The sequence below is a fragment of the Mus caroli genome, unplaced genomic scaffold, assembly GCF_978045245.1.
Source record: "Mus caroli unplaced genomic scaffold, Mus_caroli_1 scaffold_4, whole genome shotgun sequence".
Classification (NCBI taxonomy): domain Eukaryota; kingdom Metazoa; phylum Chordata; class Mammalia; order Rodentia; family Muridae; genus Mus; species Mus caroli.
In genome coordinates, this window is record NW_028227259.1 from 150,904,307 (window position 1) to 150,923,721 (window position 19,415).

Sequence of the window (19,415 nt, forward strand, 5' to 3'; positions counted from 1 at the left end):
CCCAAACAGGCTGTGTCTGCCAGATGGACAGACACAAGACAAGAATGAAATCGATTTGCAAGAAAACAGAACCAGGACACCTTCCACCTAATCACGCCCATAACCCAGAGGGCAAAGAAAAAGACTTTATTCTCTCTTCTCCACCCCAGGTCTTGTTCCAAACAACTCAGCTTAAACAATCCATCAGAAGAGTCTAGGAAGGCAACATAATTTGTTTACATGTTTTGGAATTTTATTTTTATTTTATGTGTACAGATAACTTTGGCAGTACATGTGTCTATCAACTACTTCCATGCAATGCCCAGGGAGGCCAAAGGAAGGTATATAGTCTCCTGACACTGGAGTCACAGGTGGTCGGGAGCCACCATATAAGAGCTGGGAACCGAACCCAGGTCCTCCGAAACAACAGCCAGTGCTCTAACCCCTGAGCCTTCTCTCCAGCCCCAGTGATCCTAACCTTGCTAACAGGGATCTGGTGAGGAGGCTCACAATGGAGCCGCAGGGAATGTGCCAGAGTGGCCTGAGAACTGCATGGCCCAGGAGGCGCCAACACAGCAGTGAGGAGACAGCACTCCACAGTCCAGTAGCTACTCAGTGTGTGTCCCGTACGTACCACAGACATTCAGAAGCTTGTTCATCCTGCAAGCTCCTCACCAGCAAAAACCACCGACCTACTCACACAACTATAGGATCAAAGTGCAAAACAATGTTTTCAAAGAATTTAGCCAATAAAAATTTTAAAACAGATTAAACAAAACCAAACCAACCTATAACTAAAGCTAGATTAAGCACGTGATGATTAACAATGCTGAGAATCATCCCATTTGTCTCCTGTAGGCTAGTCAGCTGTCTGTCTTAACTGCTGTGCAAACACAAAGGCCCTGGCTCCCACAGGTGACTGCTTGGTGATGACCTGACCCCCAAAGTCCAAAAGGGACCCTGTAAGGCAAGTCTAGCAGCAATTCTTCCATATGTACTTCCCGGAAAAGCAAAGCAGCCTGGGAATGCAGCTACTTACAGGCTAATGGGAGGAGCTCTCCCTTAAACCCCAAAGTGTCTTCCCCTCCTGCAACCCCCCTGCAGTTGGGGAGCATGGACTCCAGGGCCCTGAGCACACTGCACAGTGCTTCACCACCCAGGATGTCCGACCCCACTTCAGGGTTTCTAGAACAGCTCCACAGATGAGTACTGCTCACCGTGCACATAAGATACAGACGGGAACGTGACTCGAAAACTGACCTCCGAGTTACCCAGCCCATTCCCCACACCACCACTCCCAGGTCCAACACTGTTGCTGTTTTTAAGCAACACTGGAGTTTTGATACAGACTTAATCACACAAAATAATATAGAAACTGGTGCTTATGAAAGGACAGTTGTACACCCCATGTGTGGGTGCAGGCATCTCAAGGGAGTTGAGCCAATCTTGATATTTAAGGGACACCTCTGAGTAAGTAGTGTTACAGTTCTAAAACTAAAGCAGCAGCCAAGTGAACAAGAGAAAAAAAGCTGCAGAGAGAGTAAGGGCTGGGCACAAAGGGCGGAAGCAACAGAAGCCACCTGAAAGCGTCAGCCACAGTGAAGCCCAGCCCTGCAACCAGACGGCTATCTGAGTAGAGGCCAAGGCTCTCGGCCACCTGAACCCTTAGGTTCTGAGAACCCCCACAAGTGGCAGGATTTGTATAATAATGAGGCATGACAACCAGAAGCTGTATTTCCATCTATCAAACACATTCAATGGTCTCGCCACAGTTTATCCCTCCGGTCTATCCTGAGCTGACTGCTTTGTGGCCTCAAGAGAAGCATAAACGCTGTTTATGTTTACACTGACTCATGAGATCTCTAAAAAGATAATTCAAAATTAACCAGACCTGAATATGATACAGCTTCATGATCGTCTAGTGAGAGCAGCCATTCTGGACAGAGCTGTGGAGTTTCACTATCAAATGTATTTTATGTCGTATCTGCCACCAAGACTGAAATATCCAGGACAGACTTGGAACTAGGAAAATAATATGTTTTTTCTTTGTTGAGTTTCAGTTCTGTAAAAAACACGTTCAGTTAAATTCCCAAGTTCTCGCCAGGCTTTACGGATTGGGGCCAGCGGCCTCTCTTGTAGGAAGCTTTTGCCTGGCTGTACATGTGCGATACACTAAAGAACTCTTAAATATCAAGCAATCACTTGTCTAGTTATAGATCAAACTCTTGCTGTGAGAATTCTGTTGCCAGAACTGTGAGATTAGGCTAAAAGTCTTAAGACCTCAGAGATGTTTACCTCCTTTCAACGACAGGTCATTTTTCAATCCTAACGCCACAAATGGGTTTCCTTTACTGAAGGAGGAAGCGTACTGACTCAGTGCTGCACAGCTTCAAGGCTGGAATGTACTTACATTGACTAATCCAAAATAGTGCTCGTTGACCGGAAACTGTTCTGGACCAATCTCTTTCTCTAATGCCGAGGCATTGGCGCCCTGTAAAACGAAAACCGCAATGGTCAGTATCTACAGTATTGCTATAATGTACCGTCATTTCTATAGTACAGGCTGAGACAGCCTTCTAAGGCCACACTCAAGCTATAGCAAACCAACATTATTCACAAAGAATGATACTGAAAAATTAATAGCTTTAAAAAAAAAAAGATTTATTTATTTATTTATTTTGTGTAAGTACACTGTAGCTGTCTTCAGACACACCAGAAGAAGGCATCAGATCTCATTACAGATGATTTTGAGCCACCATGTGGTTGCTGGGATTTGAACTCAGGACCTCTGGAAGAGCAGTCAGTGCTCTTGACCACTGAGCCAACTCTCCAGCCCCCAAAATTAATAGCTTTTAATCACATGACTAAATACTAGTTTACACAAGTTAGTCAGGATTCATGTTCCTAGAGCAATCAAGGAAAACTTCTGACTTTTATACTGCAATAGAACAAGACTTTGCTGGCAACCACCTTGGAGCCAAAAGGAAGGAAGGAAGGAAGGTTCACACAGTTGAGGGCCCAGCCAGCATGTGCAACAGGACTCCTTAAGGATGGGAGACCCAACTGGGCTAGTATCTATAACCTGCTGTCCTAGAGGAAGACCCAGAAGTAACAGCCAGATGCCCACAGGGTAAGCAGCATCAGTGGCCCTGCACAGCACAGGAACTCCCAACAAGGAAGCAGACTTTCTGGGATCAGAAACACTAGAGGAAGAGAGCGCCGGAAGCCAAGAGACAAACAGACACACAAACAGAGCACCTACTTCCTCCCCGTTCACATCAACAATGTGGCAGCTCCTGCTCTGTGCCTGTCCTCCCCACGCACGCCTCCTCCCACTGCTGCTTTCATCCCTATACTTTCTTTTTCATGTTCTTCTTCCAAAGCACACAGCTGGCCTGACTGCTGGGCCCCAGTGGCACTTATCTGAGCATGTTTACTATTTTTAGTTATATGTATGTGTGTATTCAATGTGGTTATTATATGCATGTGAGTGCAGGTGTCCCTGGAAGCCAGAGACATGGGGTTCCCCTGGAGCTGGAGTTACAGGTGCTGTGAGCTGTCCATCATGGGTGAAGTGGCCTCAGGTCCTCTTCAAGAACAGCACTTGCCCTGAACTCCTGGTAACCTCTCCAGCACCTGGTCCCACTGCCTCACCTCTCTTTTCCATCTACTTTTAGCCAAGCAATAACCCAGTTCCACAGGAAGACGCGTCACTGCTGCTGGCAGAGCAGGAAGAGGAAGCAAATCCCTTCCAACGACTCAGAGCCACAAGCTAGACCGCAAGAAACCCAAATGTCAGTGCAATTAACCCGTGGGACCCACCCAGGACCCTAAGGACCGGACGGCAACACTGTGCACACTGGAAGGCGGAGACATTTCCCCCCCGCAAAAAAAGTTCTAGCAATACGCTCCTAAGTTTGAGTGCTGAGTGAAAATCACTAACACGGGATGGAACATAAAGAACAGAGGCGACAGAACACAAAGCACAAAGGATCACAAAGCTACAAGGGCACAATGCCCAAGTGGCGGGGAGAAAGGCCAGCACTGCCAACAAAGAGCAGCCACTGGGCATGAGCCTGAGACAGCAAGGGTCAATCGTGTTCTCAGAAAAGACAGAATACTTACAGCAGTCATAATAAAACCTGTGATGTCTAAGAATCAAGCAAGGTTGCTTTAATCCATTTTCTTGTCAACAGGTGGCCAACTAAAACTCATTTCATTAAAAACAAAACTGTTGCCAGGCGATGGTGGCGCACACCTTTAATCCCAGCGCTCAGGAGACAGAAGCAGGTGGATCTCGCCAGTCTGGTCTCCAGAGTTTTAGGACAGCCAGAGCGATTGCACAGAGAAATCCTGTGTGGACACCCTCACCCCCAAATATTTTACAAAAACCAACCCCATGAGAGGATGAAGCCACTATGGAAAGATAGACAGCAGGCACGCTAGAGCAGGACTGACTGTGAAGCTGCAGCCCGAGGCTGCTCTGGGCCACAGCATTAAGTGGTTGAGCGGTGCGTCTCTGCCCAGACATGGGTTTCCTGAGGAACAGAACCCATGCCACTGTGCCTTCTTTCCATCTACAAGTAGGTAAGGCAGCCATTTCACCTCCCTAAAACATGGACAGACGATTCAATGTGGACAGGCCACCAAAGACCAACGACTAGAACAAGACAGGGAGGAGCCAGCCTCACAGGTCAGTATTGTTATTACAGAGAATTATGGTGTTAGACTGTATTAGATACAGATAATTAAGACACACAGATATAAAACCTTGCAGGCCACAAGCAAAAGCCAGGTGCACCTCTCCTGACTGTCCAGGACAAATTTTTGGAAAGATGAGGACTTTCTATACAGAGAGATTATCACCAAAGGATGACAGGTGAAGCTGCAGAGACTGTGGCCGTCACTCTGATAATAAGAAAGTAGTAATGTGCTAAACCCTGCTGGTAAAGCAAGGAGACCATCTGACAGTTTCCCTCTCAGACACAAAAACACATTGAACAAGCCTTCCTTCTCCGTTTCAGAAATACAAAATTGAGCCGGACGGTGGTGGCGCACGCCTTTAATCCTTGCACTTGGGAGGCAGAGGCAGGCGGATTTCTGAGTTTGAGGCCAGCCTGGTCTACAAAGTGAGTTCCAGGACAGCCAGGGCTATACAGAGAAACCCTGTCTCGAAAAACCAAAAAAAAAAAAAAAAAGGAAATACAAAATTGCATGGAAGCAAGCTGATAACCTGTACTGTTCTCATTAAAAGAATTAACTTACTGTAGGATAAACCTTATGTCTGTAGAATGGGCTAGAAATTAGAAATCTCCTGCATCCAATGTCCATAGCTAAGGCTAGACGTGTGGGGGGTGGGGGAGAGGTTACTGATAAGGACACGTTACTTTGAGAAGTTGATTATGAACAATGTACATGTTTATGTGAGAAATCAGACCTGCTATGTAGGAGATGTAAGTACACACTGTGTTTGCACACTACAGCTTATGCTAAACTATTATTTCTCACTTTTCTTGCTGTTTAAATAAATGGGAAAGTTCAATAAATCTTTCTCAGTTTCCTGTTCCAACCTTATTTTAGAAGCTAGCACTTCTCATTGCCAGGTTGAACATTGAACAGGGTCAGCTGAGGTCAATGCATTAAAGACATCAGCCAACCAACCAGGAAGGAGAAAAGTGGCTGAGGGGTGGGGAAGCCCTCGCGACCTTGGGAAACTAAGAAAGCTTCAGGAGGGAAGGAAGCAGCCGCCCCGCTGGGAGGGTGTGAGCAGCAAGGAGGGTGCGAACGCCAAGGCCCAAGAGCAGGCTGAGAAACTCAAGTATGCGCCAGTGCAGACACCACAGCCTCATACCGTACAGGAGAACGAAGTTTAGCCCTCATACCTGTCCAAGAATGTCCTAAAAACCCACTGAGATCAACAAATGATACAAGAAAAAAAAAAACAAAACATATTTATACCGTATTAAGAAGCACCAGAGAAAGAGAGGGTGGGGTGGGATCAGAGAAGACTTCTTTTTTATTAAAAAAAAAAGATTTATTTTATTTATTATTTTATATATATGAGTACACTGTAGCTGTACAGATGGTTACGAGCCATCATGTGGTTGCTGGGAATTGAACTCAAGATCTCTGCTCGCTCCCGCCCAAAGATTTATATATTATTATATGTAAGTACACTGTCACTGTCTTCAAACACACCAGAAGAGGGCATCAGATCTCATTATGGATGGTTGTAAGGCACCATGTGGTTGCTGGGATTTGAACTCAGGACCTTCGGAAGAGCAGTCAGTGCTCTTAACCGCTGAGCCATCTTGCCAGCCCAAGATGACTTCTTCTAATTTGGTGTCTGCCAAAAGGCTGAGAAGTAGTGAAACTCCCCATCTGTGTATCTTGTCATCTTCTGGCCTTGCTTGTTGAATTTGATTCTTGAAATAAAAGCCACATACACATTTAATGCTAGTACTCAGGAGGCTGAGGCCCTATGGTTTCAATGACATCCTGGTCTACATAGAGAGTTCTAGGCCAACTTGATCTACATAGTGAGTTCCAGGACAGACATAGCTACATAGTGAGCCCCCCCCCGCCCCAATGTAGAAAATAAGAGGAGGAGGAAGAAGAGAAGGAAGGAAGGAAGGAAGGAAGGCAGGCAGGCAGGCAGGCGGCAGCAACAGCAAAACAAAATAAAAACCCATGCTCCAACACTGATTGACCAGCCTATGAGAACAGAAGTAGACCACACTCTGGAATATTTGGGGCGCACATCAGAGGCCATGGTTTTTCCCTTAGGGAACCTTACTACAGCTACTTGGTTACTCCACAAATGTCTGCTATCCAGCCCACACCACAGACAGGCTGGCAGTGGAAGCTGCACTCCTGACCTAGTTCCCACATGAACCGCAGCATCGCCGGGAGTAACCAGGTGGCCTCAGTTTTCTCCCCGGCAGGGAAGGGAGCAGATCTAGAGCATGCACTGCACGCAAGCCCTCGGCACTGCACACAGAGTCTTACATGGTGACATTGAAGTAGAAACTGAAGGGTCTTTGGAAGTCGGTTGGATGGTGTTTGCTGGGGCAAACAGGTGAAGGAATGTTTCCTTAAAGTAGACACGGGTGTGAGAGGCTAAGGCAACTTCGCTGAAGCAGACATGGGAGAGACTCACATCAGTCAGCTCAGAAAACCTTAAACTATGACTAAATTAATGGCCAAATGACTGCAGATCTTAATGTACGCCTAGCATTCCATATATGTAATTGTTCTCATCCAATGGTAGAATACATACCACATCATGTAAGAACATCAAGCAACAAGTGACATTTGCCTCTTTTTACAGTTCATTAATGAAATGATCAATTAAAACAGGCATGTAATATTAATCTATTATTGATAAAATAATGTATACACATATATATGCACATAAATAAATATAACTTACTCAGTCCATATAATATTACTTGTGTATACAGTTCTACGGCTGATAAATTGGTATTAGATATCCAATTAGGATGTTCATCCCTAAAGAAGATCTCTCCCCCTCTTGGTCGGTAGTCATTAGTTTTCTGTCCCTTTTTGTCTAGAGGTGGGGCCTAGGCGATGCCTCTTCCCGTGTTAACGTCTGTTGACGGGTGGTGTACTTGCTGTAGTCTTGCTTGGGCAGCCATGGTTAGGGTATCATGGGAGAAGTTCCCCCGCCATTTTCTGGAAGATGTTTTTGTGGCCTGTGTAAAGATTATCCTTGCGTTGTTCAGAGGCTGAGTCCTCTGCTCCCCGTGTCTTGTTGCAATCAGAACATGGCACTGTGATGCTTATTCTAAGTCTCGTCTGCTTGAGTGCTGTGTAAGCGCTGCTCCCCATTTATTCTGACTTGTCAATAAAAAATGATCAGCAATGGCTACGCTAAAGAGAGAATAGGGCTGAACTTCCTATCCATGGGATTGTGGGGGGTTGGGGGGGGCATGAAAAAAAGGGTCCAAGAGCTATCATGAGAACGGAGCCAGATCCATTCTAAAATGCAATTATCTCGGGGACTTTAGCTGGGAGGTAGCCAGATTAGTTTAGAGGAATAGAATAAATAATAACTGCTCAGTTCTCTGTTGTAAAGCTTATCAAATAAATCTTACAGTCTTTGTCTCTTATTTGGGAGGTAGTAAGGCTAGAGAAAAATTATTACATTTAAAATTGATTTAACAAGCACATTTCCTGGTCCTCTGGCTCTTACAATCTTTCCGTCCCCTTTTTAGTGATTGTCCTTGAGCCTTTGTTGCAAGAATTGTATTGCAGATAGGGCTAGATACCCCTTGATCACTTTCCTATTCACTTTAGCCAGTTGCAGGCTTTTTGTAATGTCTCTAACTACTGCAAGGATAAGTTTACATTTATCTGTGGTATAAGGATAAGTACTCAGAATGCAGGGAGGAATTATGCTGGTACGGCTCTCCACTGGGGTCCATGACTTCATGAGCAACAGGTCCTGGGTTACATTTAGTTACCTCCTATTAAGGTTGGTCCTGAGCTGTGGTTGCCCCCGAGATGTCAGTGCCGCTATTACACCCTGCCATGCTGGACTCTGCTGTGGACCACGGGCATTACAGTTCACAAGGACTACTGGCTGCTTCCCGCCTTGGAAGCTCAACTAGCAGCTGCCAGCACTATGGAAGCTGGTCCTCAGGGAGGAGAAGGCCTCCAGGTCACATCCAGATCAGATCCTCCAAGTCCATGTCTGAAGCCAGGCAAGCACATGTGTTTATTTAGTCTCAAACTCAGCAAAGTATATGCTTATGTGAAATTTTCATTTTCAAGTCAGTATAGTTGTAATTTTAGAATATGAGATCTGAAATCTGCATCACCAAGTATATTAAACATGTATTTCATGCTCGTTATGCCTATAAGCATAATATTCATCTATAGTAGAAAAACTACCATTTATTAAGAAAACACGGGGGTTGCAGAGCTGGTTCTGCAGCGAAAAGGCCCCAGGTTCAGTTCCCAGCACCCATGTCAGATGTCTCACTACCTAGAACTCCAGTTCCAGGGCATCTGACACCCTCTTCTGTTCTCCACGAGCACCGAACATACCCACATGAAAGCAAGCAGGCAGGCAGGCAGATACAATTTGTAAATATTTCAAAAAGAAAAAAGTCTACACCTAGAACTTCATATACATTACCTTAAATTTTTGGAATTTAATCCTCAAAACAAACTCTTTAGAGATCCCAATTTTATATATAACAGAATCAGTATTCTCAGTGAAGCCCTAAGACATTTTTATTAATCATATTCTTTCTTCACTCTGTAATAAAAAAATTCTTTTAGATAGAACTAATCCAAACATTTAAAATTTTTTCACACTTCAAAATGTTCACCTGCTCTAAGAAAAGAGATCAGTGACTTTCCAGCTCTCCAGCCAGGAGAACAGCAAAGTTACGCCGGCCTCAGAGCTGCCGTGAGAATGCTTCCAAAGCAATCGGTAATACTAATTTAATTTGAAATTATGATAAATTCACAGGAAGGAAGGAAGGAAGGAAGGAAGGAAGGAAGGAAGGAAGGAAGGAAGGAAGGAAAGGAGAGGAGAGGAGAGGAGAGGAGAGGAGAGGAGAGGAGAGGAGAGGAGAGGAGAGGAGAGGAGAGGGAGAAAGGAAGGGAGGGAAAGAGAGGAAAAGAGGATGGGGAGGTGGGAGAAGGAAGGAGGAAGAGAAGGGGGGCACCGAAAGCACCTGTTTCTAAGCACTGTTCTCCACAGGCAGGGGGTGCAGGGGGCAGGGGAGGGACAGACAGTTACAGAGAAATACAGAACAGGACAAGGAGCACAGAGCCGCTGACGCCTGCTCACCACGCGGGGCAATCTGCACTTTCACTACCAATGCTATAGACTATATAGACTATAGACACGGATCAGTCTATACAGGCAAAGTCCATGTTGCTTGAAGGACATGAACAAATGAGTGGAGGGAACCCTCCTTCTTAAAATGAACTGCCAACCGCATGCAGAAAGCCCTAAATCTAATGAATAAAAATGATGCAAAACAGTATATTTACGGTCATCTCAAAAGTATCTCCCCAGAAATTAATTTCCAAGTAAAACACAGCAGTAACTTCACACTGGAAAAACCTGTTGAGCCAGTATTTGTACTTGGGGGAAAAAAATGTATAACATGAATCTAATCCTGAAGGAGCATCAGCCAAGCCCACCTGAGGGACGACCTGCAGAGTGACTGGCTTGTCCCTCTCATCATCTCAAGGTCAAATGAAACCAAAACCGCTGGCAGGGGTGTGAAAGAAACTATAGATGGTCCAGAGAGATGGAGTACGTGCAAACATCCTATTTGCAAAGCAGATTTAACAAAATGCAAATAGCCAGTAGAGAACATCTGGGCAATTCTCACACTTGCAATTTTCCTAAAACTTCTGATCGGATTAATAGTCTCCACAATGGAGTAGCCTCCATTCACAAACCTGGGAAAATTGTCCATCCAACATGAAAGTGACTAGTACGCACAAGAACCCGAATTGCTTCTCAGCACATGGCCTGGGCAGTTACCACCTGTCATTAGGTCTCATGGGGTGGCACAGCCCTAATTCACTCCGCCTTTCTCAGGGACTGAAGTTGAAGGGCAGCTCCTATACTCTAAAAGCCAATGCTCTAGCCCCCGCGTCCAGTCTTACTGTGGGCAGCCAGTGGGCACGTCCTACCCACACATGCTGTACTGAGTTCCTTTACTGATCTGCCCTATTTGTTTGTCTTAAATGTCACGCTGGAATGCTTATTCAGGGTTGTAGCTGGCTGTTGACTCAATAACCAATTACTGTCTGTTTCTTCTATTCATGGATGCCCTGTGGAAGGGGCTGGCAAAGGGGCAAGCCCATGACTGGCTATCTGGAAGCAAAGCAATTCGCTTACAGGGAAGACGCCTGCGGTCTCCATCTGGACGCAGTGGTAGTTCTCCCAACTCTGTCCCACAGTGAGTCACCAAGCATTCTTCCCAGAATACCCCGAGCCTTTGCACCGACTTCCACTTTAAGCCCCTCGCTTGATGACCTTAGCTACAGTAGCTTATGGTAGAGCTGGCTCTGGATGCCCCCATCATCTTGTGCACCAGAAGATCGATCCCACTTGAGTCCCCACTGCTGCTCACTTGCCCTGCAGTCACTTAAAAAGCCATGTAGCCCCGACAGACCCGGCTGCCTGCGCCTTAACCTCTGTGGCCCCGCTTCTGCTTCAGGAGCGCCTCTCTTGCTTTTTTTCAAAGGGCAAAGGAGCACATTGAAAGACGACAGGAAACATTCACACAACCCCTGCAAGCCCTCACTGGCGTGACAACAGCCTGCCTGCTCAGCAGCCATGGAGCAAAGAGGAGGCTGCACTAGGTAATGAAGACACAGCAATGAAATCAACAGCGTGAGTCACTGCTGGACCATGACTCCAAAGAACAAAAGACCACACAAGGCGTGCTTGTAACAACCTGAGCTACTGAAACATAGTCTCCATATTAGACCGTGTTAGTAAGTAAATCCCATTACTCTCTTTGGGTAAGAAGTGGAGATATGGGCTGTGGAGATAGCTCAGTCAGTTTAGTGGTTACCAAACAATCTATTTGGAGCTGAGTTGAATTCACAGAAGCCACATGTGAAAAGAAAAGTAAAGTCTGGCACAGTGGTACACACCTTTAATCCAGCGCTAGGGGGAGGGCAGGTGGTATACACCTTTAATCCAGCGCTAGGGGGAGGACAGGTGGTATACACCTTTAACCCAGTGCTTGGGGGAGGGCAGGTGGTACACACCTTTAACCCAGTGCTTGGGGGAGGGCAGGTGGTACACACCTTTAACCCAGTGCTTGGGGGAGGGCAGGTGGTACACACCTTTAACCCAGCACTGGGAGGACAGGGGACATGGCAGGCAGATCTCTGTGTGTCTGAGGCCAGCCTAGTCTACATAGCAAGCTTCAGGACAGCCAGGACTACAGAAATTCTGCCTCAAAATGAAGAGGAAGCTAAATAGAAGAAAAACACAGTGTGGTGGAGTGTGCTATAATGCCAGCATTGGGAGATAGACACAGACGGCCCACTACTTGTTGAGCTCCAGGTCAGTGAAAGGCCCTGCCCCAAGATCCCTCCCAAAAAAGGAAGTGCATAGTGCCTGATTGAATTCCAGCTGAGGATGTCCTCTGCATGTTCATGTGCACATGCACACACGCACGGACGCAGACACTCATATGAGTTATATCATCATGAAGCAGGATGGGTTACTCAGACATTTGGGGCCCTGGGTTGTCTGGAGATGCCCGCAGTCTGGACAAGCTGGTGCAGTGGGTCGAGGCCCCTCGCTTGATGACCTTAGCTACAGTAGCTTATGGTAGAGCTGGCTCTGGATGCCCCCATCATCTTGTGCACCAGAAGATCGATCCCACTTGAGTCCCCACTGCTGCTCACTTGCCCTGCAGTCACTTAAAAAGCCATGTAGCCCCGACAGACCCGGCTGCCTGCGCCTTAACCTCTGTGGCCCCGCTTCTGCTTCAGGAGCGCCTCTCTTGCTTTCTAACAATCTGCTCTATCTACACGGGCTTCATACCTCATTCTCTGCAGACCGATGAGGCTCACGATGAAAGCAGTTAACAGATCTCGCTCTTCCCTCCGAATGGCCAATCTCCCCAAGCAACTGTCAAAGCTCAGATATTTCCCAGGGAGTTTCCCCCAAGGTGGACAGCAGGCAAACAGCAGGCAAATCCAAGATGCACTGTCTCGCTTCTGACAGAGGTTAGAACTCTTTCCATCAAACTAAAGCTACAATACAGATGAAGCAATGCCTGACCAAGGAACTGAATGTACACACTCTGTGCAGAGAAGACTAAGCTCCAAGAAGAGACTCTGTGGGAATGAATTAGTTCACTGATGGCCTCCTACGAGGCCATCTTCTTCTGAGGTTTGTTGTTCCATGTGGGTAACTTTTCAGAAGGCAGCCCACTAGCTCCCACAGAACGTACTCTAAATTACCAGGCTGCATTCACTTAGAATCTACTCATCACTGTGAAATACAAGCTACAGCAAGACATATTTGTCACAAAAGACTAGCTGCCCCAAAGTCCTTCCTAACCTTTTTTTTTTTTTTTTTTTTGGTTTTCGAGACAGGATTTCTCTGTGTAGCCTTGGCTGTCCTGAAACAATATTTTTATAACACTAAATTTTTACTATAATAGAGAAGCAATTAAAAAATGTGTTACAACTGGGCAATGGTGGTGCATGCCTTTAATCCCAGCACTTGGGAGGCAGAGGTAGGTGGATTTCTGAGTGCAAGGCCAGCCTGCTCTACAGAGTGAGTTCCAGGACAGCCAGGGCTACACAGAGAAACCCTGTCCAAAAAAAAAAAAAAAAAAAATGCATTACAAAACTACAGAATGAGAGAAAAAAGTTAACAGCAAAAAGTACTTGATTTTAAGAGTATGGGGTACTAGAGAGATAGCTCAGTGGTTAAGAGCACCTCTGACCCCTCAGAGGAATCCAGTCTGGGTCATGAACCCACGTGGCAGCTCACAATGGTCTCTCTCTCTACAACACCCTCTTCTAGCATCCTCCAGCACTGCATACACGTGGTACACTAACATACAGACAAAACACTCAGACACAGAAAATAAACACATCTGTAACAGTAACTGAAAACGAGTAGAAGGTTGAGTGTGGTGGTACACAGCAGCAATCCAAACACTTGGGAGGCTAAGGCAGGAAAGCTCTGAGTTCGAGGCCACCCTATCTGCAGAGCAAGACTGTTCCAAAACCTAACTATCAGAAAGAGAGCTAGCTTTCTACCTGAGATCCACTCAAGAAGCAAAGATGGATGCCGATGCTCACATCAGGTCTGGAAGGGTCCCCCACCAGGGTCACCTCAGGCTAGGTGACCCACCTTAGATAAACCTTTCAGGAAATCCTCTCAGAGAAGACCAGGGGTTTATCTCATGCATCCTGTCAAGCTGACTCCCAAGATCAACCTCCACACTCACAATACACAGGGAGGACAGAGATGCAGGTAGCAGAAAGCTGCCGTGAAAACTAGATGCTGTCTACTAACACTAGATGTGAACCGGTTGGTCACACCATTAAACTAAAGGTGGAGGTTATCAGACTAAATCAAATAGAAATCCCAAGCTGGGGAGATGACTCACTGGTTAGGTGGACTTGCTGTGTAAGCGTGAGTCCCAGAGTACGGACCTCTAGCACCCACAGAAAAGCCACTCAAGGCCATAAGCAAACCTGGAGCCCGAGCCCTGGGGAAGCTGACAGGGTGTGGCTGGGCAGCCAGCCAGCCCAGCAGAAAATCAGTGAGTTCCAAGTTCATCAAGAGGCTGCATCTCAGCAGAGTGAGGTGCAGTGACAGAAGAGGCCTCCACCCAGCACACACTGTACGCACACACTCACACACCACATTCACACACACAAGAAAACAGATCCCGCACCAGGCACAACTGCAGGCTTGTCGTCTAGCTACTGGGGAGGCTGAGGCAGGACTGAGACTCAAGAGTTCCAGGCCAGCTTCAGCTACACAGACAAAGAAGAAAAGGAGAAAGCAGTTTTCAAAGTTCACACAACCAATCTCCAACAAAGCACTAGCAAATGAAGCCCATCAGCAGTCCAGAAGAGCCATGCGCCAGTGGCCCACCAGAGTTATCCCAAGAACGCAAGGGCAGTCTGACCACCTAAAACTAATTCCTATAATACAGCATGCTAACTGAATTTAAGTAAAATTGCGTGCTCATTTCAGTAGACAAGTGACACCTTTTCACAACCAAGAAAAACACACAAACCCACCAGAACAGAATCCAGAAGACGTTCTCAACCTGGTAATACGGAGACTGCTCACCTGTTTGCCAAAGTGTTTGCCACGTGCACAGAGACATGCCTGTGATCCCCAGAACCCAAGTGAAAAGGCTAAGAATGGTAACATGTCTGCAATTGCAGCCCCCACCCGAGAGGCTACACTAGCAGAGTCCTGGGCCACCCACCTTGATTTCTGAGTCAAGGTCTCTCACTGGCCTGGGGCTTGCCAGTCATGCTAGGCTGACTCTTGATAGACACTTGAAGAGATCTGTGGCCTAGACACACACACACACACACACACACAAAAGAAACACCCATAAAAATTCAACAGCAGAGCTGCAGAGATGGCTCAGCAGTTAAAGAGCACTGACTACACTTTCAGAGGCCCTGGGTTCAATTCCCAGCAACCACATGGTATCTCACAACCATCTGTAATGGGATCTGATCCCCTCTTCTGGTGTGCCTGAAGACAGCTACAGTGCACTCACATACATTAAATAAATAAATAAATCCTTAAAAAAACCTTCACTGTGAAAGGAAGAATTGGTCTGTCTGTATCCACACAGCCTGGTCTCATACCACGAGTCTTAAGCCAATACAAGAGTTGCTGGAACAAATGGGCTCTGAGGAGCTGGGCATAAGACATAAGACTGCTTATTTCTACATCTTTTGCACTCAACAATCTTTAATAAGACCACAATTTCGTCAAAACCACCCAAATACACCAGAATCATAGGGAAAAGAGTGATTTATACTCTCCAAACTCTTAAAATTACTGAAAAAATTAAAGGATATTGAGGGGAACAGGGAAAAAAAAACGCACCCACACTGTATCAGAAATCTGATAGCAACACTCCACAATCAATGCAAGCCCTTATCAGAATTCCAGCCAATTGTTTATAGACATTGATAAGCTGCTTCTAAAACCCATGCAGAATTAACATAAGACCCAAAAGAGTCAACTGTGATCAGGAAAAGAACAAAGTCTGAGAACCCCCACTTCCTGATTTCAAAACTCACTTCAAAGCACCCATAATCAAAGCAGTAACACTAGAGGAAAGTCACATGAGCAAGTCGAGGAAACAGAGCTGAGGTTTCAGCTGGAGTGGAGGCTGTCACCCTGGCATCTGTGAGGTCATCCTCTACTTAAGTTTGAAGACAGCCTTGACACCGTTTCAAAAACATGGAACAACACAGAAGCCAAGATCCCAGCTATAAACCCACATATTCCTCCATTTCTGTTTGCTTTCAGCAAGGGTGCTAAGGCCATCCAATGGAAAATAGGCTGTACATGTGTGCGCATGCATGTGCGTGTGTGATGGGAAAGTGTGAACTACACCACACACGTGTAAAGGACGGAGCAGAGTCAGTTCTCACCTTTACAAGGATTCCAGGGACGGAATGCTGACCACCAGGCGTGATGGTAAAGGCCTTTCCTGCTGAGCCTCCTCACGGGCCCTGACCCAGCAACTCTAAGAAGATACCCAACGTGACGGAGAAGACAGGACCACCCAAAAACTTGCTGTCCTGACTCATAGCAGCATTTATCCACCCAAAGGCACAAACAACTCAAAACCATCAATGAACACACAGATAAAACATGTGACATAAGTACAGTAGATAACACATCCATTAAAGGTGACAGAATACAGGTACATCTTGTAGCACAGAGGGATCCTGAAAATGATACAAAGGGCATAGAGTCGGTCACAGTAGGCACAGATAATATGCAAATGGTAGCTGTCTGGAAGGGAGGAGAGTGGGAAAGGAGGTGCAGATGGCTGCTGAAGGGAATACCTTCTGAGATGGAGAAATATCTGACAACTGACGTGAATATGCTAAACCACTCAACTGTATCTGAATGTTTTAAGAGCTGGGCCTGGTGACACAGACTTGTAAGGCTTGTAATCCTGGCTAGTATAGGCTGAGGCAGGAGAGTGGTAAATTCAAGGCCAGCTTTCACAACTCAGACCTTGCTCAAAATAAAACAGTAGGAAGAAGGCTGGATTTGGGGGTTGGGTGGCAGACATGTAAGAATCAGGAGTCCAAGGCCATCCTCAGCGGCACATAGACTTCTAGGCCAGCATAGGTTACACACAAGACCCTGCCTTCAAAAAGAAATAATAAAGATGCCCATCCCAGATGCATGTAGGAGATGTAACACTGTGAGAGAGTGCAGTACGAGGAAGGCAGAAGGGCTAGCTAGGATCAATACCCCATAAACAAAGAACAATGGCTTTAAGAAAGAATATGGACACTGACCGTCCAATGAGGCGCTACAGACAATGTATGTAAGGCTTACTGGGTCCAAACTCAAATGCAGTTTTACTCTTCAATATAAACTTAGCTGTGTCCACACGGTGCAGCTCCTCACAGTTATATAGACAGTAAAAGTGACTGAAAGTTCCATGAACTCTAGACTCAAAAATGGGGTTGACAAGAGTGGCCCCCTTGCTTCCAACATGAGAAGCTATCCATCACCCGCAAGCTGGCACAGCTTCAGATCCTGCAACCTGGCCCCTCACAACTCACTCTCGGGAGCACCCACCCGTCAACACTGCGGTTAGAGCCGAGGCTCACCTCGAAGCGTGGCCGGCCACGTGTACCTAGTGAACAGGAAGCACTCTCGGCCTTATCCGGCTCTCACACACACATCTGGTGGTTTTCCTCTCACCCCCTCAGTATGTTTTTCCCCTTGTCCTCTCATATTCTGCTGAATTTCTTCTAGACTTACAAGGAAAATGAGAAAAATTAGGTTGCTAACCGTCCCTATTTTTGCCTCATCCTAGCCAGTAGCTTTACTGAGATTCTAAATCTAATCCTAACAGTCCGTTGATAAAATTAGGGAGACATGAGGAGCCCCTTACTCCCGCTGGCTGAAAATATCTCAACCTTTAGAAGCATGCTTGCAGTCGAACGCCTGCCATCCGTCCATGTAGAGCACGTCTGGAGGCTCTCCCTGGAGCGGCCTGGCCTGCCCCTCTTCTGTCTCACTGACCCACCCGCACTCTTGGGACTGTAGCCTTCAAGATGACCCTCCAGCCACCTTACAGTCCCATTCACTGGGCAAAGGTCCTTACCAGACAGTGCTGCTGCATGCCTTTAACCTGGCACTAAGGAGGCGTTCCAGGCCAGCCTGGGCTACACAGAGAAACCCTGTCTCAAAGCAACAAACAAAACAGTTCAAAACACTCTTTTAGATTTACTTTTACTTTATTTTATAAATATGAGTGTTTTGTGGCGTGTATGTGTGTGTACCATGTGTGAACCTAGTGCCTTTGGAGAGAAAAAAAAAAATCACTGGATGCCACAGAACTGGAGTTCTGGGACGTTATGAGATGCCACGGAGGTGCTGGGAACTGAATCCAGGCCTCTGAAAGAGCAGCCAGTGTTCTCAATGAGAGCCATCTCTCCAGGCCCTATGAAAACATTTTTAATGTTTTAAATCCTTTGTGTAATGCAACTTCAAAAGCCACAAACTATATATAGTTGTGGCTAAGACATTTCAATGTGACTCTCCTCCCTTAACATGTATTCAGTCTGTATCAAAACATTTCCTTAATACATTCTAGCTCTCTATTCACAGTGATTTGTTCTACAGTTCTTTTAATCAGTGTAATCAACAATCCCAGCTTCAGGACGAGAGAGATGTCTCGGTGCTTCATCACCCCAGAGGAACTCCAGGGAACTAAATTCTCTCTCCTGGCGTCTGTGGGCAGCTGCACACATTAAAACAGACACACATATATAAAAATAAAATCTTTAATTTAGAAAATAACAGTAGGGGTGGCACAAGCCTTTAATCCCAGCACTTGGTAAGCAGAGGCAAGTGGATCTTTGAGTTTGAGGCCAGCCTGGTCTACAGAGGGAGGGAGTTCCAGGACAGCCAGGGAAAGCTACACAGAGACTGTGCTGGGAATCCCAGCTTCACCTGAGCAGAGGAACTGGACAGAATGGGGGAGAACGGTCTGAAGAGGCACAGGGCTGTGTCTCCAGATGCCACCGCCTGTCATAAGATTTCAAAGTAAAAGCTGCAGCCAGACCACGCTGTATACCTATGACCCACTCCGCCCACTCCATGACCCCTCGAGATACAGATTTTGCATTTGCTTACAGATTCTAGAAGCTGACTCCCTCAGTAGACTAAGCTAGGTATCCGGACTCAAAGAACCGCTCATTTGCAATGCTTGTAAAAGAGCTCAAACACTCAGCCCATCCTACATGAGCCTGTGCTACAGTCCTCAGAACACACTATGGTAGCAGAAAAGAAAAGCTCACCCCCAACCCGTGTCACACTCTAATCCCCAGAGTATGTAATACCACGCTACAGGGCAAGGGGAAATTAAGGTTGCATAAGGGCTTAAAGTTGCTAAAATCAAATGGCCTTGGTTTGGAGATTACCCTGGATTATCCAAATGGGCCTCCCCCCAACCCCCAGGTGTCAATGACTGACAGGAAACTAGTATCTGAGGGATGTAAGAGTGACCAGACACAGAAGCGACCTAAAGACACAGAAGCTGAGGTCAGGGAACATGGGAAGCCTCTAAGGTAGAAAAGGCAAAACAAAACAAAACAACAACAAAATTGAGCTCCCCAGACCCTCCAAAAGAATAATCTCTCTAACACCCATTCAAAGT

At 46.3% G+C, this 19,415-nt stretch overlaps 1 protein-coding gene across 1 annotated transcript in view; it reads right to left on the reverse strand.

Annotated features, from left to right (window-relative positions):
- Window positions 1–19,415, reverse strand: part of Usp12 (ubiquitin specific peptidase 12) — a 54,329-nt gene that overhangs the window by 25,139 nt on the left and 9,775 nt on the right. Inside the window, exon 2 of the mRNA XM_021163215.2 lies at window positions 2,390–2,470. Coding sequence (XP_021018874.1) covers window positions 2,390–2,470 — 81 coding nt within the window. The remainder of the gene's footprint in view (window positions 1–2,389; window positions 2,471–19,415) is intronic.